The sequence below is a fragment of the Haliotis asinina genome, chromosome 12 (genome assembly GCF_037392515.1).
Source record: "Haliotis asinina isolate JCU_RB_2024 chromosome 12, JCU_Hal_asi_v2, whole genome shotgun sequence".
In the NCBI taxonomy this organism is placed as follows: domain Eukaryota; kingdom Metazoa; phylum Mollusca; class Gastropoda; order Lepetellida; family Haliotidae; genus Haliotis; species Haliotis asinina.
This window is the reverse complement of record NC_090291.1, coordinates 17,206,911-17,231,137: the sequence shown is the minus strand read 5'-3', so window position 1 is coordinate 17,231,137 and position 24,227 is coordinate 17,206,911. Positions and strand designations below refer to the sequence as shown.

Here is a 24,227-nt window from a genome sequence, read left to right as displayed (position 1 = left end):
AACAAACTTGCTCAAATTGTGCGAAAGTTTCAAAGTTTCAAACAAGGCAGGGAGCCTATATGTAGAGTATCCCTGAACAAGGTAATGAACAGACGGGGGTATATAGCATTCATGTTCACATGCGTGTGTGTAAGTTGACTGAATGGAGCAAAATTTACATTCTGTGGCCCTATACCCGCGTCACGGTTGATTGTTGGGTGCACTTTGTTGATGTCTGTGGCTGCTTTGACACCAGTTGTTGTTGGACAGGACTTTCGCGTACATAACGATGCAAGTGGAGGCGAAGTGTAACACGGGTTACATTTTGGAATAAGCTGTCTCAGTAAAGTACAGTCCTATCCTAAATCCAGTTCTCAGAGTCTTCCCACTGGATGGCGTGGTGGTATGAGTACGTAGAAAACATAGGTGGAAACATTGTGGTAAACAGGTTTTTAGGCCATTTTATGTGGTTTTCGCCAAAGATTTCCCAAGAAGCCGTCGAAGAGGAACCATCTAAGCCTAGAACCGCTGCAGTTCAACTGTGTCGTCGTCTTGCCACAGGCGTGGAGACTGCACAACGCATCCCTGGTTTGAGAAACATTTCCGTCCAAACTACCAGGAATCGATTCCGTGAATGGGTATTCGACCAAGAAGGCTGGTTGTCATTCCTGTTTTGAGAAACCTCTTTCGGCGCAATTGGTTATCGTGGTGTCTTAGAGTACGGAACTGGAACCTTAGAAACTAGACGTGAGTCTGGTTCATAGATGAATCACGGTATCTTCTTCATCGGCGAGATGGAAGACAGTGTGTTTCCTGTCGGAGAAATGAATGTCTTGCCCCAAACTGCATTCGACAGGTCGACTGAATCGGTGTCGCTGTGTGAGTTACGATATCCAGCACACAGGGTTTTGATTTAGTGGTGGTTCAGGGGGATTTGTCAGGAAATTGGTAAATCAACGAAGTCCTTGCACTTCACGTGCTTCCAGTTAGGGACCGGCAGAGGGAGTTGTTCCAGAGTGACAACGTTACTCCACACAGAGCACTTCTAATGGCACTAATGTCAATGTTTGCCATGTCATCCCCGATCATCAGATCTAAGCCCAGTAGAACACCTATTGGATGAACTCGATCGACGTTTTCATCAACGTCAAAACATGCCTTGGACACAACAACTACCCATCGCATTGCAAAAGGAGTGGGGAATATTTCCACAGGCCCTCGTGCCTTTGCAAGGATTAAATATTTGAAAATGTTTATTTGTTTAGATGACCCTCGACCAAAAATGCTTCACAGTGCGATTACATATTGATGTATTGCACTGCGAAGTCGGGGCTCTCTCATTTTTCATACTTTTGTTTAAGCTTTGATCTTCACAAAGACAGGGGGGTCTGTGAAGAATTGCGCAAGTTCTAGAAGTAGTCGTCGACTTATCAGAGACGGTGCAGACATGTAATTGCTGCCAATGGTGGCCATAAAAAGTACTGACTTTGACGCCATCTTGTGTACTCAAGTGAACAGAAAAGCCGCTGTTGTATTGTTGAACTCTTTCGTGTGAATATTCACCTTACACCGTGGAAATTACATGAAATAATCGCTCAAACTAACACATTAAAACTTTCTACAATGGCTTGTGCGTTTCGTTTCTTTTTGGGGAGTGTATTTTATATTTGGGATTACACTTTTTCAGAAAAGTACCGATTTTGTACTTTTGTAAGGATGGGATCCAAGAAGATTCGAACCCACGTGCTCATATTCGGGCACCTAATCAGCCACCCCACCCATTTTTCCACCGAGGTCTCCAGGTGTACTTTACTCAGAAAGAGTAACCCTAGATGAAACATATGTTATATATTGCTGTTATAGTGTCTATTTCAGGACAGCCACCATCCAAATATTTCTAAAATCCCCAAACTATGTAACCCAGTCACATGCGACTTATTTGTTATTATTTAATCTGAATTCTTAATTTTTGGACAGTCGACAGATAGAAAAACAATAACTCTTCTTTCTATAGTTGATATTATGATAGACACAGCCAAGGGGGGTGATCAATAAAGGCCATAAATGTATACAGTAATTAATGGAAGTGACAAAGAGGAACAAGGTAGCTGACAAGATACTGTACGCTGTGGTAGTGATAAAAATTAAGAATGCAGATTAAATAATAACAATAAGTCTCATGTGGCTTGGTTACATAGTTTGGGCATTTTAGAAATATTTGGATGATGCCTGTCCTGAAATAGACACTATCACAGTGCGTATAAATGAACATATTAACTGCGAGGTTTTTTTTGGTTTTATTTATTTATTTATTTATTTATTTATTTATTTATTTATTTATTTATTTATTTATTTATTTATTTATTTATTTATTTATTTATTTATTTATTTATTTATTTATTTATTTATTTATTTATTTATTAGAAATATTTGCACTTGCAGTTGAAGCAAAGAAAGCTGGCAAACGTATTATTCCCACAATATTGTATTGTTCCAGGATGTGAAAACATCAGCACATCAAGGTGAAAACAAACATTACGTGAACTATCATAATTCCAAGAATTCCTTTGTTATTAATGCCCGTGTAAGTTATATTTCTAACCTGAAACTGAAGCATTAAAAGAGAATCTACATAAGAGTTATGCGGTGCGGAGATGGCGTTTTGTTTTATGTTATATGATTGGTTCCTTCAACAGTTTCCTTCATAAACATACGAAAGAACAAAACACAATGACTGTCTGAATGAGGGAGGAACACATTTTTATTTTGTTCTCTCTCAGAAATACACCTCCCAAAATTGACGCGAGGAGTGAGGGGATTAAAGATAACAGGCATTTAACATATCGCTGTAAAAATATCAAATTAAAATACAAATGTGTTGCAACATTGCGTTTACATCAAGGAGACGTGTTCATTACACGTGCACTGTATAAACCATACTAAGATGGTTAATTCCCGCTGTCAAACAAAGATGGAGACTACCAAGAACTGTGGTATTTGGAATTAAAATACAAATGTGTTGCAACATTGCGTTTACATCAAGGAGACGTGTTCATTACACGTGTACTGTATAAACCATACTAAGATGGTCAATTCCCGCTGTCAAATAAAGATGGAGACTACCAAGAACTGTGGTATTTGGAACTGTCATGATGGGTACATGTGCAAAAAATGCTACACCAATGTACAATGTACAATGTACACCACAGTACCATGTTTTTTCTCAACAATTAATTGCTTGCGTATAGGTAGTGTATATTTGCAATCTGTACTAGTAGGATTTGGGCTTCTACTAGTAGAGATTACGGTGGTATTGGTTACTCTGTACCAATAGAGACTCTGACTGCAATCTCTAATAGTAGGATTGGCGATTCTACCTATTACTTTAAAGACATTGATGGCAATCTCTGCTGTTTCAGATTCAATCGCAATCTCCCCTGCAAGTACCCCGACATATATTTGTTAGCGGTATGCATGTAGTGGTCTACTTTCGAGATCAATATTTTACTCCGCTCGTATTACATTAGATATTAAAGATACAATTTATGTCATCTCATTGAGAATCCTAGAAATGCACCTGCATGTCTGGTAAATTAGGACCAATTTAATGGACGCACAAAAGTAAAGGAATATATATTACAGCGAACTATTTTGTATGCTTTTACTACAAGCACTTCCGGGTTGTAATTCGGCTTGAAAATGATGTCTGCTGATTAGAATTCATAATGTCTTGAGCTTTCGTTTGGACGCTGAATGCGGGCGTATGGTAAGGTTACGTGACAATTGAATTCTGTTGATTAGACATAGAGGTTGAAATTCGTATAATTTTGTATCTTTATCATTTTATTGTCGTTTATGGTTATCGGAATCAGAATTGAACGACCAGGTTATACAGTGTTGTCAAATCTTCAACTGAATCACTAATCTTGATCACATCTGTGTAGTAATTAATCACTTAACGCTGGTGTGTCATTGAGACAACCGGTCACGGTGACTTTCTATTCCTTATTGTAATAGTGAATGATTGGGCGTTTGCGGTTCTTAGGCTTGTTTTGGGCATTTATTTACGCACGCAACACGAGCAAATAGTAACCATGCACATCTGGAATCTTGATATGTACCTGATAAAAAGACCACGGAGTAGTCCTTGGGTAGAAAATGACCCACATGTATTTATAGAGGGCTTTGTGTGAACTTGTCTTCATTATTGTTGTTGTGGTTTGGCACAGAATTATAAAAATATCTAGAAAGCGTCAGTCCAGTCAACCTTTTTGACATTTTTAGTTGAGTTTCACCAGAGAGTGAATGTCACAAGAAATAATGCTAGATTGTCATGACAGAAAGACAAGAATCAGGGTTCATTGTCCTGTGTAATGACACAGAATGCTTCTCAGCGCAAGCTTGTCTAGTTTGATCTCAGACTGTTGAAGATAAAATCATATTGTGAGCGATTAGATTTTGTTTTGAGTAGCTGTCAGCAATAATCTGCTTCCACCACAGATCATGAAATCTAGCTGAAATGATAGCATCTAGAAAAATAGTGATGCCCTTATCATTTATCAATATAACAAACGTACCAGTTTTTTCCATTTAGTTAATTGTCGTGATCGTTGTCATTTTACTTACCAATGGGAATCATAGGCAAGACTGATTTCACCTCATTGTATCCCTGCAAGTGTTTGACATTGCACTTGAAGTCTTTAACTGATTTATTTGTTCTAGTCAAGCCTCAGTTATTTATGTATGACCTGCTATGTTATTTGTTATGTTGATGAAATATTGCTGCTTGCAGCATGAAACATGTTTATTATCTCAGCATTAATCGTACCTAGGTTTATTATATTTGTCTGCGTACAAAGGTTAGTGCAGACATGGCAGCATCAACTTTGTAGGGTTATGATTTATAACTCTTGTGAGTTATTTACATTGGTTTTGATGTATCATGACATATGTTATTTGTCAACTTTCTTCTTTTACAGAAAATACCATAGCAGATAATAATGTCATCAGCAAGCAACTTGGCAGTGCCCATGGTGCTGTGGGGCAGGCATGCTCCTACACACTGCATATCTGCCATCCTTATGACAGCAGATATGAAGAATATTGTAACTGGATGCAATGATGGCCAGATATGTATATGGGACCTCAATGAGAATTGGCAGGTGTGTTCACTGACACATGTTACATGCTTACATCACTGACCATTTCTTTTCTTCTGTGTTAAAGGTCACATGCAACCAAAAAATGCAACCATGCAACCAACATAATTAAAACACATTTATCACTTATTCATGACATATAATATACATTGCATTTGAAAAAGCAAATAAACAAAATTATAAGCGTACAATCGCGATTCAAAAGTGCAGTATTTTGGACTTGGGCTTACTTCCCCCGAAACGAAGCCCTCGGGAGACCGAACCCAGTCATAGCAGGTGCATATGCTCTCAAGTGTAACGACGGCTTCCGATTGACTGTTTCATTTGCTGATATGCTGAGGGTTCATTGTGTGTACAGAAAGATGATCTGTTTGATGGGCATTTAAGAAGTATAGCCAGTCACAAGAGAGTAAGATTCTTTATGGATAACAACTTCTTTTTGTGTACTTGATGCGTCGTTTCAGTATGGATTCATATACTGTTGTCAAACAAAATCATATACACTAAAACAAGTCGTTATCCATGAAGAATGTTTATAGAGATGTTGGGTTTGGAAAATACCTGTTCTCTGAATTTGCGCTCAATCTGATCAAAAATCATGTCAGTAGAGATGGTGAACTACTGCGTGTCTGGAAACTGTCATTCGTCCAAGTACAAAGCAGGACTTGAAACTTGAGTTTGCACCAGTTTCTGTCAGATCCAGTCATCTGAAAAAAAATGAATGCAGTTTGTTTGCAACCCACAGACATAAAAACATGTCATGTGTATCACACGTGCCTAATTACATAATGTGGCAGACACGGGACTCGGGTGCACAAGTCATAAATCAACTTATTTGCTTTATGTGGTATAGTCTGATAGGCGTTAAGTTCAAATTGCACGTGGTCAATGATTGAAGCTGTGTATTGCATGTTGTCTTTAGCAGACAGGCAGACAGACGTATAGGTGTGAATAAACCAGGCACTGAGCTTTCTCTGTGACAGAGACTGCTTACCACAATCAACAAGTTTTTTTTATGTAACGAGTAGATTATTTACTTGTTTGTGTACACAACCAAGATTAGACTACTGCTCACGACCTCAGATGCTGGGCATGCATAATGTTTCAAGCTCTGCGAACCTATTCACTGTGCATGCGTTTTGGACGCAGCGCATCACAGCTGTTGAAACCAGTTTTCCCCCCAGCACTGGGTGGAATTTAGTGAAACGTTTGAACTACGATTTCACGGGCTTTTTTTTTACATCGCATTTATTTTTCAACTTTATAGGTTGAATTGGCATTTTTAATGATTTGTTTGGGCATACCGAAAGGTACCAGAATCTGCAAAGTTGTGTTTTACATTGCATGTGACCTTTAGGCTAGTGTGGACCTGTTAATGAGTGATATGGCAAACTTGGTTAGTGAAGCATAGACATGTGAGATGAAGTGTCACCTGACAGAATGATTCAGCATGTAAATTTCCCTTTTGTTCTTATGGTTTTGACTTGTTAATGCATATCAGAATGCCAAATTTGCACAGAATTTACAGGGGTGATGGGGTAGCCCAGTGGTTATAGTGTGCTCGTATCACTGAAGACCTGGGTTCTATTCCCCACATAGGATACAATGTATAAAGCCCATTTCTGGAGTCCCCTAAGCAACGTGAAGCTTAACTCACAGATTTTTTATGACTTGCTATCAGACAGTTTGCAAAGAGCCCTCTTTTCAGAAACTGTAAAACGTGAGTTATTTCTAATGTTAATTTGTCAAGTTGTTAAAAAACTCATCATTATGATTAGATATTACAACTTCCTGATTCAGTGTCTCATTTTGAATATGTATGTTCTATATGTGAATGTTTGCTAACATCAGTTATTGGTCTAATATTCATCCTTGCAGCTGTATCCAAGGAGTATGTTGTTTGGACATACAACAGCTATTAGCTGCCTGGCCCTCGGCTCAGACAATCCACAGACATCTTATGTTGTCAGCGCCTCAGAAAATGGGTAGGGTGATATTTTCACCATGTTGTCTGAAACATGAAATACCTTATTTCTAAAACACATTGCCCATCTCTTTGTTAGTGTGTTGAATAAAGTATGTCTGTCATCTTCAGCAAATATAAGTGATGAATGTCAATTGTTTATGGATTATATACACATGATACAGGAATTGTGTAATAGACAAAAACTGTTTTTCAGAGAGATGTGTTTATGGGATATCACTGATGGTCGATGCATTGAACACACAAAGATGTCTATAGTTCACACTGATATCAATGTGAGTATTGTCTGTGTATTGACAGAAATGCTATGTCTGACCTCCTAAATCAAATGAGCAACATTGAATTTTTAAAATGAAAGCATGATCCATGATACTGTAAAAGCATGATTTACAATTTACTAACAGCATTTTACTCTGTGAAAGAACAACTGACCAATGTAATCGTTAAAAGAATTATATAGTAAGGTTATAAATTTTATTTTCGTTGTATTGTATTCTTTAGGTTTGCTATTGTTGTCTGCCAGAACTAAGTTTGTTGTCATTGTTCCCTGAATGTGATTTGCTCCTCGAAACATCAACACTGGATTGTCTGGTCAAGACTATTTATTTACCATGTTTACAGGCTGTCAGACAGATAACAATAAACAACAAATAAAACATTTATGTAAATTGTACTCAAAGAAAACTACCCCAAACTTTAGTATAGTTTACATAGTTTACAAATGATTACTCAGTTGATTCTCCTTCCCTGTTTTTGTTGATTAGGTGGTCCACTTCATGACAGACAGCCACCATTATCAAAACTTGCTATGGACTTCAGTGTTTCAATTGGGACTTTTCTGTATGATGTGGAGTAAATATCTTACATGGTGTACATTTGATATTTCTTCTACACCCAGGCGTACAGATTCCGCTCTTCGAAAGAACTTCGGTTAGTGTGTAATGGCTACTACCCAGAAATCCATGTCATCGACCCCCTCAGTTTTGAGTTGTTGTGGTCGCTGTGCTCCAAACTAGCCCCAGACTGGATCAGTGCTTGCTGTGTTCTTCGACCAGTAAAAAGAGAAGGTAAAAATGAAATATCATTATACTGCTTGACAAGTATTAGAAGAGCCATGACTTGACAAATGATCCTAATTGCATATATGGGAACGCCCTCCAGAACATTCCATTTGAAACGAGGGAAACGGGTTGTTGTCTCAATATTGAAAAGTTCAATTTCCTTGTGCGAGTAGTGTTTGATTGTTATGTCACACTACTGGACACATGTTAAACAGAAGCGGCATTGAGTTCATGCCAAGGTCAGCATGTATTGCACGTACTTAATCCCCAATCTACCCCATGTACCTGTAGCAACCAAGTGTATTCGTCTACATTCCATGCCCCGCCTACATGTCACAAACGCATTTACTGTGTAGACTCATCTAATACGTGTCAAGCAGTAATATGACACACTGGAGCAAGTCAATAATTTGTTTTGTGATGAAGTGTTTCGGGATATATAGTAACAAAAATGGATCTAGAAGCACAAAACAAGTAATAGCACTGTACTAGCTGTCAGGGTTAGGGTTCGGTTACGTACATATGCTTAATCAACATTATGTTATTATGTTGACCCATCAAGATCCCAGTTAGAATTGGTTTTCAGCAATGCATCCATGTCGTATTGATATCGCTGAAATAACTGATGGTCATGCTGTTGATTACTAGATTGTCTGGCCTACACTCCATTATTTATTGACAGCCGCCATATAGCTGGAATACTGCTGAGCGTGGCATAAAACTAAACTCACTCACTCACTGGAATATTGCTGAATGTGTCAAACAACAAAGAAACAAAACCAAGGCATGGCTTTTTCACTGGACAAGAGTGCAGAGTTTTGGCTCTTAGTTTAGCCATACTAAAGTGAACAGGTTAATGGAATAAAACCTCACAAGAGATACACCTATCTTAGAGACATGATTTCAAAATTGTACCATAAATTTTCCTTTCACATCAGTTATTTCCTTTACTACGTCTCTTCATAAAGGACACCTTTTTCTAAAACCCTGACAAGAGATCGATAACCCTTTTTTCTTATATTTATGAATCTGGAACAAAGAAAGATGTTAATTACAGTCTGCCATCCCAAACTAGTATTTAATTTTGGGTACTTTTTTATATAAATATTTATATTGACTCTTTCATGTTTTCACCTGATGTTAGTAACAGTATGGTTTAGTATGGTTAATATCACATTTTTTTAAGTTAGTGACCACATGTATATGTCAATCACAGCACCACATTGTGCTTACTCGAATTACAATTGCATAGCCTGGATATGACAATGACATTTACGATATTTCCAGATGATGTTGTGCTTGCTGTATCTAACTCTGGAACTGTCAAAGTATGGACACTGACATCTGAACCAAAGGTAAGAGAATTGTTTCTCATCAAGAATTAGCTTATCGTAAGTTAAGTGTGTTAATTGATACTGTTCTTTTTATGTTGTTTCTTAACTTTGATTTTCTATGTGATGTGATGTAATTACAGTTGGTTGCCATGTTGTATATGACATATCACAGTCCTGTATACTTACTTAAAAATTGTGAATCACACTACATGAGATATGTTGCTGTTTCTGAGCCATTAAGAAGACAGACATCAGTATAGAATTTGACATCCATTTTAACTTGGTGTAAAGCGTCATTCTTAGTGTTTTTGTTTTTTTTGCCATTTCCACTTAAAGTGAATGTGTGAGTGAGTTTAGTTTTACCCCACACTCAGCAATATTCCAGCTATATGGCAGTGGTCAGTAATTTATCATGTCTGGACAAGAGAGAATCCAGTGATCAACAACATGAGCATCAATCTGCACAAATGGCAACTGATGACATGTGTCAACCAAGCCAGCGAGGCTGACCACCAGATCCCATTAGTCACTTCTTACGACAAGCATAGTTGCTACCCCTTAAAGTGCTCACATGGAGTTGTCTCAATAATAATCTTTTTTTAAAAAAAAAAAAAAGTAGTCCCAGACCAAAACTGACCTTAGCGCTACAACTATCCTAGTCTGTGTAGGACTACTAGGAGAATGGATGTTATAATCATTGTAGTGCTAAGATCACTTTGTGCAAGTGAGTCCTGTTCAGCCTGTTCAGTCCAGTCATGTTTCAGTTGAAAATATTTTAAGGACACTCAGTTGAGCTGGAGAGCAGTTGATTCTCCCTTTAGTATATTCACAGAGTATGTTGTGTTAATGGCATGAATTACACTTGCTGTTTTAATATCATCCTTCAACTTTAATTACAGACAAAGTCCGTCTATGAGGATGAATCAAAGCAGATACGCTGTCTGAATGCTCAAACTTTAACATGTTGCCCATACAACCAGCGAACTGTCCTCATCGTCTGTTCCAAGTACTGGCAGGTAAATCACATTCTGTTGCCATGGCAGTTATATTACTTTCTCGCAATTCATTGTTCCCAACGTCCCATCCCTCAATGTCCATAGAAAGCTTATTAATGATGTTCACAATTTTTCTTCTGTTCATTATAGATTTTACACTCAGTAAACTTGGCATTTCCTCTATACTAACAGAAGATGTTTAATCATTTTATTAACATCTTTCCAGTCATATCATCCTCAGGTTTAAACAAAACAGTCACTATTTCAAAATACTACCTACCTGAATAAGTATTTTTATAATGTCTTTAGGAAACACGGATCTGACCTGTATCTTTCATAAGAGGTCTTTCCCAGTGGATTGGTTATTGAAGTCCAATGTGACAATTTATTCAGATGTTATGTGACTATTTGTGTATGTAGCCATGGTAACTGTTTTGTGAATGTTTCCCTGTCTTGTTGTTATTGGTCAAGCATGCCTTTTTCCAAAAGGAAAATAATAGATAGTTCACTTTCATTCTTTCTAAATTATTTTTCTTTTTCCTTAAAGTGCATTTGTCTGCATAAAGATGATAAAGATCATGCTTGAGAATGCCTTTTTAGTCTTCCTCAGTAGTATCTAGATCTAAGGTTTCTTAAACATGTTATAAACTGATTGTGATCACAGGATGTCAGCAGTTTTTCACTGTGGTCAAGTAATGTTTGACATTCGTCAGTAACAGCATAAAGTGAAGAACTTTCTTGTCAATGAAATCTGATCATTGACGTTTCTAATTGTGATACAACATCTAAGTTTGTTGTTTTGTTTGATGTGATACACATGTATACCAGTAGGTGTGTCATCATAATGTTCAAAATAGAACTTACAGAATGGATTTTTTCGGAGAATAATTAGGGTTTTTTTATTAAAAAGTGTTAAGCTGTTTGTTATCCACTTAAGTTCATACAATTTTCAATTTTTACAGATATTAACACAGAATTTGACTTTTATCAAGAGTCTTTAGAAACTAAATGAAGCTTCAGAGACTCGGCCAGATATAACAGTGTTTAATCTTTTTATCAAATTATGTTCAAAGACAGCTCGAAACTTGACTATATCATTTGACAATGTTCCTAGATATCAGTCCATGTCAGTTTTTGTGCTGAAACATGCCAGTGACATTGTCATGATTATTAACTGATGAAAATGTATGATTATTTTGGATATTTTGTTCTGTCTTGATAATATCCATAATATAGATATATAGAGCATACATTTTAGATACATTTTTTTATCATGCTAATATGTTTGTATTTATAGGTGGTCATCTGTTTGTTTATTATGTGTAGTTCATCCTTCTCCATCCCAACTATACTGAAGGAAACAGATAAGGGAACATCAGTTCATGGCAGTGTTGCTTTATCTATTCTCAGATTTTCTCCCACAGCTCTGTTCAAAGGTGGCGATGAAAATTGGAAAATATTATAGGAACACCTAAATTTGAGTGTGTTCCTTTATTTGTTTCTGTCAGTATATTGAATCCCTAGTGGACTTTGTACTTACTTCACCCACATTGTTCACTGTAATACCCCGTGTCATGTCTCATTGTAGATGTTATTCAGTTCTCTACTCATTAGGAGGAAGGGTGTTACCATTTGTGTCATGTTGTACTTGTACTTCACAGAAAGACAAGACTATTTTCCCTGTACAATGTTCAGATGTAACTGTTGCTACTGATGAATTCACTTTAAGTCAGGTGATGCACTTCCAGCGTAGTAGCTAGCATGATTAATGACATTTGAGATTCCATGTCCGGTTAATTTGCCAAGTTAATTTCAATACCAAGATTCAGGGTACTGTAAACAAAAACAGTTCTGAGTGACTTCAAGGTAGAAAAATGTATCATAAAAGTTGATTAAATATTTGCAGAAGTTGGGTATTAGTTTACATATTTTTTTTATTGTATGGTGTTAAAACTCCCATCTATCTACTATCCACACAAAGACCTTTGACTTTTAAGAGATCACTAAATCTGATGAAGTGTTTTCTGTTTCAAATTCATGGTAATTGTACCCAGCAACCTTGTTAGTGAAAAACACATATACTTAGTCCAGTATGATCGTTACATGTTTGGCTTACTGTAATTCACCTTTAACTTACAAACTATGTACTGACGTGAAGGTTCCCATGTGGGTAAACTGTGTGAAGCCCTTGCTTGGTGTCCCCCTCCCCCATGACATAGCTCGATTATGGAGTAGCATAACACCTCATTCACTAACTCGTACCATCAACATGTACCAGTGAAAAAAGTGTTTGTGGCCTTTATGACCTTTGTTGTAAGTTTTCAGTGTCCATTGCTTGATGATGAAAATATTTTGTTAAAATTGGGGGTCTGTTGAATAAAATATCTACCTATTTATGTGTATCTGACAGCAAAGTTCTTGCCTTGTCACATCAGTTAGTTAGTGACCCAGTCTTGGCCGATAATCCATTGATTGATGTCATGAGCAGTTCCATTTAGTGCTTTGTTACTTGCAATGGTGCAATCCAATATTACAGTGTGCAACCTAGGTATTAGTATAACTTGCACCAGTTTAAGAATGGGAAAACTTCTGAATAAAACATCTAAATGATTGCATCTACAAATTGTAATAAAAGCGGTGCAAATGGAATTTGACTGGTGCAGCTAGGTTTTCATCTTAGGTTGCACCTGGTGCAAGTAGGTTAACGTTTCTGAAATTGAGCTCTGACAGTACCCAGACTGTCAGGCACGATGACATGGAATCACATCATAGATCACAAGTCCTCAAATCCCTGCCCAGTTTAGTCGTCTTTTATTACAAGCAACAGACCTTTCCTAACCCAGGTATCTCAAGGAGTAACTACAGATGTATCTTCATGATCGGTATGTAATTGTCACTTCGAGTACTACTTGTCCAATCTTGAAGCAAATGGTAACATCATGCCTGACTTGATCGCTTCTATATCACTTTTCAAGGTGTATAATTATAACCCCCAATCTGAGAGTCCTCGTCACCATGGAAATCGGGTAAGATCGTTTGCAGCCTAGATCTAGTACCATCAGTAGTGTACATTTCACCTAACATAATGTTTGGTTTCAGTTGCTTAGTATTTCCTAGTTTCTATGTCTAATTCTTTATGTACACCTCCTATTACAAATGTTCACAAATACATCCTAGGATACTTTGCATATTTAAATGCTTTATGGGAATGATGCTTAGTAAATGAGAAATTGGATTTAGAATAAGAATACCATTGAAATGAATTTGGAAGTTTTCAGTTTTCATTGCTTGATGATGAAAATATTTTATGAAAAAAATTTTTTTTCTGTAAAAATATGTAACTTTGATTGTGTGGAAATAAGGAATCATATCAACTGAGTATGTGAGGGAAGAATTCTAGTATTTGTGAATATCTGTAATGCAACAGCAGCAGCTAGGCATTGATCCGGCAGGCACAGATAGAAGTACTGTGTAACCATGGTAACTTCAAAAGGAATAATACCATATGCTTCTCCTGCATGGTTTACTTTTGCTTCACTCATCCAAAAACTGTGTTTGGTTGGCAAAAACATTCACGATAATACAGACCAAACAATCTCAGGGTGTTTTCCAAAGCTGTCACAATTTTGCATATTTACAAGAAACTCTGGACCTCCAATCTCTACCATTAATAATCTGTTTTGATCAAGCCTATCAGATGACCATAGAACTATTGAATTTATATCCCATTGAAAACTAAATGTTTACATTATTTAAAAAAAAGCAAAAGGGAGTTATTTGCTTGGAGTGTTACTATGACTACTGCCATGTCATTCTATTTTGTGAGATTGGAGATTTGCTTTCTTGATTTCTGCGGGTACTTTTCATATTATGCTCTATAAGTCATGAGGTTTGCTGAATAGTGAGTGGGAATAATAAATTCTATAACTCTCAACCATGCACACCACACATTTGATTCTGATATTTAGAAAGGAACTTTCAGGTTGAAAAGAGATGCTTGAGTAAACCATTTTGATTAACTGTTCACCCTCTCCAAAACAGTGTTTGACATGACAAGGATAGGATTCAAATCAGTTTTGCTGCATCAGGACCACTAGTGTCAGAATTTTGGTAACACTAATTTGGAGTTAGCATTTTGTACTGAGTATCTTTTTTAGATAGATGATTATGTTGCATCCAAGTGCTGTACATTGTATGTGTAGATTTGGTTCTGTGCCCCTCGGGATATTCTATTTATCCCTTTAAAGGTTTTGTTGCTTTTTATCACAATTTGTTCGAAAGCTTAAATGAGTAGTAAAAGCAGATCAACAGGCATTTTACAGGTACTCAAGATGTCTTGTTGAAACTGTACTGATGCAGGTAATCACTTTCTGTATGAGAATCACTTGAGCATATTGTCAGGGCATATTTCTTTTGATCACCATTCTGTGGGCATTTCAGTTTTATATAGGAGCATGTTCATGCGATTTTCTTGCAGGTTGTGTTGAGATTATTGGCACAAGTCGGTAAATCCAGTAAAGTTTTCGAAAGAGCTATGGGGGATTTTCCTTCTTTACCACTTTTTGCACTGAACCAGATTTTGTGTCTATTTAACATAATTCACATTCACTTAAGTGAACTGAATTCTATGAAGGAAAGCACACTCAGTAGCTAGTATACCTGATTTCCTTTACAAAAGTATTTTAAGTATTTTGCATCAATTTAATAGACATTGGAAACCAAAAGTCAATTCCATGTTGTTAAACTGGATATTGAGTGAATTGGGATTTCCGTAGAGATTACTATCATCAAGTAGGAGGTGGTGGTGGGGTTGTATTGGAGTCACCAGTCATGGAGTTCATGGAGTACATATCTCACATTCCATTTCTGGTATTCCACTATCGCATGGAATATTTCTACAAGTCGTTACTTCTTCAACTCACTTTGTCACCTAAGCTGATGGATGTGTGAAAATAAGCCAAGGTACATTTCTATTCAATAGTAAAAATAGATTTGATCACAGAGAGATTACTTACATATGACAGTTCTGAATCACTGTAGTTTAAGAACTGAGCTATTGTTAAGTGATATTCTGTATACACTTGTATGGCCGCTGCCTACTCTGGAATGGACCTCATTATCATGTTTATACCGTTACATAAACGATAGCCGATCAATAAAAGACCCAGATCTATGTGGTTCTGACATTTATGGAACAACCAGCTCAGTGTGGCACTGACATTTTCTAACATGCTCACTTGCTGATATTTTGTATATAAGCATTTTTGAACATGCATGAAAGACTTAGTATATGCAAATAGTTTGGTAATAATATGAAGTAATGTGTGTTTTCTTTAAAATCCTGTAAATCCCATCTGTCTGAAGTTAATTTTCACATAACCAGCTGATAATATAGCCTCTCTCTTAAAATTATCTCCTGTTTAGATTTTCTGATTAAAATATATTTGTTAACAAATTGATAAACCTGTCTTATATACAAAGTCTTTTGTTTCCATTTGACACTATGTATATTTGTGTATAGCCTATTAGCATTTGAGGGGTAGCCTCGTGGTTAAAACGTTTTCTCGTCACTCCAAATACCTGGGTTCTATTCCCCACATGGGTACAATGTGTGAAGCCCATTTCTGGTGTCCGCCACTGTAATATTGCTGGAATATTGCTTAAAGTGGCATGAAACTAAAATCTTTGCTAAGGTCCGATGTAATATTCTGTATGCTATATTTTTTTATATGATATTAACACACATTGATACTGACTGGCTTACTAAAATATTGACCTGACATGATCAAAAGAAAGTGTGTCATATTTGGATGCAGAAAGGTGTAATTTTTGGAATAAGAATTGTATGAAAAGTATGAAAGAAGTGGTTCAGAAATCGCTGTACACATGAAAAACAGCTTGGATAGTCTTGCCTCAAACTGCTTCCTTCTTTTGATTTTGTTTCAATTACACAATTTCTACCAAACCAATATTTGAGTGTTTATTACCTTGGCAATAACCAAGACACAATTCCTGTGTCTCACAACTTTTTGTTTTACTGTAGAATTGTTCACAACAGATCAACCGCTATAGCTCATGCTTTTCTGTTTTAATGCTATTTAATGATGCAAGAAATTGTAAAAACATATCCCACATCAATATTTATTGATTAATAATTGAATAACTGATGATTTAACTCATGCATGTGCATGGTAGTTGAGTAGGATGACTACAGTGATTTGCAGGCTTGTGAAACCATAGTTACAAATTTTGTATTTTGGACAGTGTCTCATCATACGCCAGCTGTTTTCTTTTTGATATATTTGTTTTAAAAATGAATTTGTCTAATCATATTGTAACAAATTAACCAGATTCATTGTATGTGAATGTATTTCTTTGTGTTCATAAATGCTATGCTATTATGTATTTGTGTCTCAAAGGTTAATGTGACAAGTATTTTTTTCATGTATATTGGTCAGTATTGCAGCCTCTGCACATTTTGTATGGGGTTTGTAATTCAGCTGTGTGGGTCAACAGAGTTGACTGTGTTGAGGTGACTTTGGGACATGGATGCTGATACCACTCGTACAGTTTCCAATGACACATGGGGCCACTTCACACAACATATTTTTGGTACAAGTGAAAAAAGCTTGAAATTATTTAAATGTCAAAATTGTATGTAGCAAGTCTTACATTTTCAAGCTTGAAGATTTTCTGCTATGTGTACAAGATCATGAAACTATATTTTTTTCTACCATTATACAAAATTAAGAAAAAGTTTCGTTGGCACTTTACATATATTAGCCTGGGCCTAGCTTTTTGAAGCTCTCTTAGCACTAAGCTAGTTGTAAGAGCCATTCATTAACATTAACCAATATTTGGGTTGTAAACCTGATGAAATTCTGCATAATGTGTCATGTTGGTGTTGGTAACGGTTTATTGTGATACAGCAGGATGCCCACTCCAGCTGTATTCATCGCTTTGCATAATTTCCATATACTTACATGTTAATTTCTTGCAGCTAGTAAAAATTGTCTTGAATTTATTTTTCACGTCATCATGTTCATATTTTGCACAATTGTCATGAATCAGCTCAGCTGCAAAGACGTCATTTATGTTTTATTTTCCATTCAGTATTTCAAGAATGACATTTTGATTGATGCATCTCATAGTGATGACAATTCTTAACATGACATTCTGTGGGGAAAGAATACACATGGTTGTATACATGTTGCCCATGTAACTGTAGTGCAGAAAATACTTGAAGAAACATTACATGTAAATTATGTATCTGTGACCAAGACAATTTCGTAACAACCATCAAAATTTGACAGCTTAATCACAAAAACTGAATTGATGAAAATTATTACAGCTACACTAAAGTAACATGCAAGTCTATGAGAATTTTGCCAACTGACGAATACTTATATCCTATGACTGTAGTTGCAAACCTGTCATCCATTGTAGATATACGATGCAGGGGATTTCACCTTGTTGTGTTCCGAGTCAAACCGAGTTGGTGAACGATGGGCAGGAGGCGACTTCATCAGTGTGGATCGTGTCATTGTATGGAGCAATGATGGCAAGGGGTATCTCTACAAGCTACCTACCAAGTGAGTATGGAATAAAAATGATATTTCCCATATTTGTATTTCTCAAGATGGTGGATAGGCATTTTATTTCAGGAGTCAGTTGTGTGATGTATTGTGTGTTATATATCTGTTTCATCCGTGTTGCATCTTTGGTCTTTTATCAGATGGAGGGGGATAAGGAGAATAAGGGCTTTTGTTTTGATGACGGTTAAAAATGAGGTCATTGTGTAAGATGCTACATTGTTGGGTTAATTATCAGGTAGTATGTGGTCATTTGCTGTAAAAGCTGGAAGTTTATGCAACAGACCAGAGATATTTTTAAAATTGTCTTCAGTTTCAGTGACATTTGAATTTGGTTTTATCACATTAATTTTTTTTGTGAAAACCAGTTTGTCTGGCTCAGTGTAGTTTAAGAAGGATCTTTTTTGTCAGTTTTACAAACACCTGGGGATATATGGTAGTGATGGATTGATGTTAAATTTCTGAATAAAAACCAACAATTTAGTGTGAACTTTTGTACATTTGTTATAGACTGTAGTTTAGTTTAAAAAAAGATAATTATTAATATACCAAAATACAAGCTGCATTTGTGCTCAATTAGGTTAAGATTGTTGAAAATCTCATAAGTCTAAGAAGTGGGATTTTCTAAAAACAATGTGAAGAAGAAATGAAAGCATGTAGCTGCCATTCCCTTCTGTGGCCTGTTTTGGTGTAGAATGTTTTTGTGTCGCTTTGCAATTTGTTTAGTTTGGTTTGTTTTAAAAAGTGCATGCTGATAATTTATCTCATGCTTAAATTCTTATGTGTAAGTTTTTGGATGAATTGTTTATGGTCATTATATGCTGTGAGTCTGGATAAAGAAGATTTAAGATTTGTAACACATAACTTCTTCATGGTGACAAACAGTGACAGTAGAAATTGGTTATAGCAATCATCTTAGAGCAGTTGACATGAGTTTGTTACATCCATTTTGCCTGTAGTTGGTAAATCCGAAACCTTGTCTGCCTTATGGGATTCTTCACTATAGATATCATTTGCTGTTGGTATGCAAGAGATTGGTATGGCTTACCATGTATTTTTTAATGAAATCTTTATGAGCAGTCTTATCCAGCTTCTGCTGGAGATGGTGGACATATTTGGTACTCAGATTTACACAATATATTATTGGTAGTTTTATGAAGCACCACCCTGTGGCTTTTGCTGCCTGTCCCTAGCCTAAATCAAGTAAAAGTCTGTACATAGCTACTTGAAATGATGCTATCAGCCATGGTTACAGTTGTATTTCAAAGTTTTTGGCATAAATTGAAATAGTCACTGAAGAACTTTTGCTTTTAAGAAAGGTGTGTTTGAAAAAAAAAGAATTTAGTGGAAAGGTGTAAAGAGTTGGTCACTCTTGTAAGGAACATTTGTTTTTATGATCTTTTTACATTTTTCCAATCCACTTGCAAATGCCAACTTTGCATGTATTTAGTATTGAACGCATATTAAAGACAGTCTTTCTTAATGTTCTTTAGAAATGTTTGTAAGTTAGTGTTATTATAACCTTGTTCTACTGAATCTTACATAAGAAAATTGTCTGTCAGTTCATTGAAAGTATTATTCACTGATATTTCCAGTGTAATGTAGTCTTGGTATGAATGGAAAAAATACTAACAAGGTCAACCCCACTGAATCACAGCACACTCTCACAGTCCCTGTTGCACTGGTAGCAATACATCACCAAATTACATCGTAGCACTTCATATTCTGACTCTGAAGCAGGCTTGCATGCAGCAGTTGTAGTGCTATGACTGTCAAAACCTCCCAGTATACCTGTCTTATTGTTTGAAACAAGAAATGATGACCAGGTCATTACACCGTGTGACGCTCTGTTTGTGTGTTGTAGTAGTGCAATTCCACAGATCGTCTGTCATGGTATCAACTTGTAAGTTACTTAATGTAATTCTACACTTACTGCCTGCTGACAGGTCATTAAATAGGATATTTTACTTTGATATGATCCCCTTTGTGTTAAGATCTGAGGACGCTTTTCATTAGATTGGGGTATCCTAGTGGTTAAATCATTTACCCATCATGCCCAAAGAGAGGTTTGATTACATTCAAAAGTGCAGTGTGGGAAGCCTATTTCTGGTCTCGCTCGCCATGATATTGGTGGCATATTGCTAAAAGCAGTGTAAAATACTCACTTTCATCAGGTGAACTTGCATTTCAGTCAATGAATGTGAGACATCTAAATCCTCAATACAAATGAGCAAAGAATTGAGGTGAAAAAAGTGTTTTCTCTAAAGCTGAAAAAGCCTGAATGCAAAACCACAGAGCCATGATTTTATTATTGTGGATATACATGTTCTTGGAGGATTAACTATTGAGGATGCACTATATCTTTGGCAGTATCCTTTGACACAATTACAATATTCTAATTGAGGTTGAGAAATGCAGTCAATTTGTTTTAGAAAGTTGCCTTACAGTAAAGACTGCTCAAGAACTCAAATATCTTCAATTTTGATTTGCTGGTTGAAGTTTGTTTACATCTTCTGAAAAGTAGTCTTCAGATCTTCATGCGGAAGGGCATTGTATTGAAGTGAAAGATCTAATGTTGACTGGATTGAGCTGCAGTGTGGCAGTTGCTGAAGAGAATATTTAGAACTTCCAGCTATTCAAGGGGAACTCAAACATACCGTCGGTTCCAAATGTATTCACGGGCTTCAAATACTCAATAACACCCGGAAATTGGTCAGCACATGATGTTTATCTTCTAACTCAAACATACCATGGTCATAGCTCTACAGTTGCTTTGTGCAAGTTGGCTCATGTGAGAACATTTCATTTGTAAAATGCCACAGCAGGTCATTCTCATCCTTGGAGAAAGTGTGAAAGGAATGGTTTTCTAGCTCTCCACGTGATAGATACTAAATCCCACTAATTTTCTTTGTGAACACTAGTCTCCTGAAAGGAAAGGCAGTCACAAGGTAAGGAATGTAAACTGTCTTTGGACTTTATATTTCTACAACTGTGTTGTCATACATTTTTTGAAGACAGACATTCTCTTTTGTATGTGTAAGCTGTATTGTGTATGCTGAAGTTCAGTTTTTTTAATTTATTTTTTCAGACTTTCTTGTCATGTGTTCTTTTGAGTGCCCAAACAACTCTCTTATGTGTCTAAAAACCTGTTTTTGTTGTTATCTACAGTAAAAATCCCTTTAACAGTCACTTTAGTTGTTGAAGCATGTTTGAAAAAACAACATAAAAAATACTCGCTGTTAATGATAAAGTTAGTGACAAGGTCTACGTTTAATGTTCTTTTAGGTTAATTATATTTGTGTTACAAGTTTTATTGCTGCTTATGCCTATGTGTTCAAATCAATGCATGTGAACTAAATTTTCAGACAAATGATTCATATGTTATGATCTAGCCTTTGTACCCAGATTTTATTTCAGAAAGTTGTTATCAAACATTTGCTTGCCATAATGAATCTGTCTGCTTCTAATCATCAGCAGCCTTACTATGAAAACAATCACAGTTGTTAGTGCGTAATGTCTAGTCTGTCTCACCCAGCTCACTGGGCCTCCTTTTCAATTTAAGTTTGTTAACATCAGTATTTATGTATACACAGTGTAACACACACACTCTCTCTCTCTCTCTCTCTCTCTCTCACACACACACTCTTTCACTCACTTTCTCGCGCGCGCACGCACGCACGCACACACATACACACACACACTTATATATTATTCAGGGACTAACCGTTTGTCCAGGAAATGCTTTACCTTTCTTCCTTGTATGCAGCTGCAGTGCTGTCATTATTTTCAATCAGTATGGTTTGTGAAGTGTCCTTAGTATTGCTAATGGGAAATAATTGGTCATTATGTCAAACTGATTGGTTTGAGTATTTAGAATTCAGACTATCATGTGAATTTATTGATAATGGGAAGATATTAGTCATCATAAGTCAAACTGTTTGATACGAATATTTATATTGCAAATATTTGTGTCCTTTTATTGATAATGGGAAATATTGGGTCTTTGTCAAACTGATTGATTTGAATATTTAGAATTCAGATAATCATGTCCATTTGTTTGAAACCATCTGCATAAAAGTTTGTGAAACTCGTCTGTAGAATCTTCCCAGCCACCATGGCCATTGTTGCATGTCATCATTCGCACAAACAAGATTTGGGTAGGGTTATACGTTACTAACTGTGACTTTCTTGCAACTCAAGGTCAAGGCCACAGTCTGTAAGTTCTGAGTAAGTACGTGAGTCCTGAGAAAGTCCAGAGGAATTAATTATCGCTAGCTGGATAGAACTGAGCTACTGGAACTGAGCTACCCGTTCTTTCTTTCAGTTATGAGCCAACTGAAGTTTTGTAAATAGACTCTGCCCCCACATTTAATGATAGAAACATCAAGATATGGTATCTATATGTAACTCTAAATTCATGCTGAATTATTGTGGTAGTGGTCTTTTGAAGAAGCTTCAGTTAGCTCAATTGATCTGTCCTGGCATCATCCCATATTATGTCCATCTGTTCTCACTCATCATTCCCAAAGCACTGCTTTCATCCTCAACATGCTTTTAAAAATAGGGCGAAAATAACTTTACTTGTTCTTTCTGACCATTTAACCCTGGGAAAGTCCAGGTTGAGAGTTGCAAGAGGTGACTTATTGAATCAGGTGGTCAGTTACCTGGGCCCCGTTTCACGGAGCTCTCGTAAGCCTAAGATCTCGTAACTTCTTTCGTAGCAATCATACCCCCTATACTGTAACATAGGAAGTGAGAATGCTACGAGAAAAGTTACGATACCTTAGGCTTCCGAGAGCTTTGTGAAATGAGTCCCAGGTTGGTTGTGTGTCATCTTATCCTTAAGGCATGTATACTGAGGGAAACAAATAAGGGAACACCACTTCATCACACTGTCCCTTTATTCTCAGATTTTCTCCCTCCATGCAATACATGCTTGTGAAGAAACCCGGAAAAGAACAAAGGAACACTTGTGCTTTCACATGTTCCCTTATTTGTTTCCTTTAGTATAGGTTCTCATATATTAATCATTTAAGTTTTGTGGCCCAGACTTGATTCTCTACCGACTGCTGTCATATTGCTTAAATATTGCTGAGTGCGACATTAAACAATGACCTGATTCAAGCCATGTAAATGTCTCATTTCAAATGCTTTTGTAAGGCAGTATGTCCTAAAAGTCTGCAATTAACATTAGAATTGAAAATGAGATGAGTCAGGGGGAAAATAGGAATAAGATACACCCTATATTCTTTCCTGGGGCTGTTGCCTGCACCATCACCCCAATCACTATACTGCTGCCCCATCCACAAACCCTGCACCCCCAGCTAATTCACATCCTACCATTTAGTTATTGAGAAAATCATGGTATGTTGAATGTTAATGCATGACAGGGCCATCCCTTCCAGTCTGAGTTGAGATTTTTCCCCTCCAAGTTGTTTGCATACTTAAACAGTTGTGTATTCATATGCCTGTAGTGATTTGCTTGAAAACAGTATCATATCAGATGTATGTTTAAAAGGATTTTTCATTTGGTTTTCAATGTATTCCTTACATGTCATAGTATCCCAATTCCGTATATTGATACTCATAGTACTGATTGCTGGTCTAGATTACTGTCTAGTCCAGACTGAATCGTTTACAGACTGCTTCCCTATAGCTAGAATGATACTGGCAGCAGTGCTATGCAACCAGTCAAACAACTTCAGTATTTTGATTAGGAACACAGTTTCTGGCTCATTCTATCTGGAAATAAATTCCAGACTGTTAACATAAAACTTTATGTCTAATTCGGGTCAGTGTTAATCACTGTAAATCTGGAGTCTTTAATTGGTACGTTCATATGCACCATATACTGGTAGAACATTTACACTTTCTTAATGTTATGGGGCTAAACTCATCAAAGTTCTGGCCCCACTTGCGCAAAGCAATCTTAGCACTACAACTATATTAAGCTTCATTTGGAGCCTGAGGGTACAACGTTTGAGACTATGCTTGGAGCAGTACCAGGGAGGGTATGACATGCTGCTTAAATGGTTGCTAGTATTTCCTGCTTGATCTTTCTGCTTACCTGCATATAGGCAGTAAGGCTGTTATATGTATCAATAGTTTCTTAGCTTTTTGGGC

General features: G+C 36.6%; 1 protein-coding gene across 7 annotated transcripts in view; it reads left to right on the top strand.

Annotated features, from left to right (window-relative positions):
• The first annotated feature begins 3,651 nt into the window (after positions 1–3,651).
• LOC137257702 (WD repeat-containing protein 7-like) overlaps positions 3,652–24,227 on the top strand; it is a 56,932-nt gene continuing 36,356 nt past the window's right edge. For 2 of the 7 annotated variants that reach the window (XM_067795090.1, XM_067795089.1), the window contains exons 1-10: positions 3,652–3,745; positions 4,959–5,141; positions 7,017–7,123; positions 7,319–7,397; positions 8,021–8,189; positions 9,471–9,538; positions 10,417–10,533; positions 13,488–13,538; positions 17,959–18,104; positions 22,305–22,331. In XM_067795090.1, the coding sequence (XP_067651191.1) occupies positions 4,980–5,141; positions 7,017–7,123; positions 7,319–7,397; positions 8,021–8,189; positions 9,471–9,538; positions 10,417–10,533; positions 13,488–13,538; positions 17,959–18,104; positions 22,305–22,331 (926 nt within the window). In that variant the 5' untranslated portion in view covers positions 3,652–3,745; positions 4,959–4,979. The remainder of the gene's footprint in view (positions 3,746–4,958; positions 5,142–7,016; positions 7,124–7,318; positions 7,398–8,020; positions 8,190–9,470; positions 9,539–10,416; positions 10,534–13,487; positions 13,539–17,958; positions 18,105–22,304; positions 22,332–24,227) is intronic. The other 5 variants (XM_067795094.1, XM_067795092.1, XM_067795095.1 and 2 more) reach the window with 3 other exon arrangements.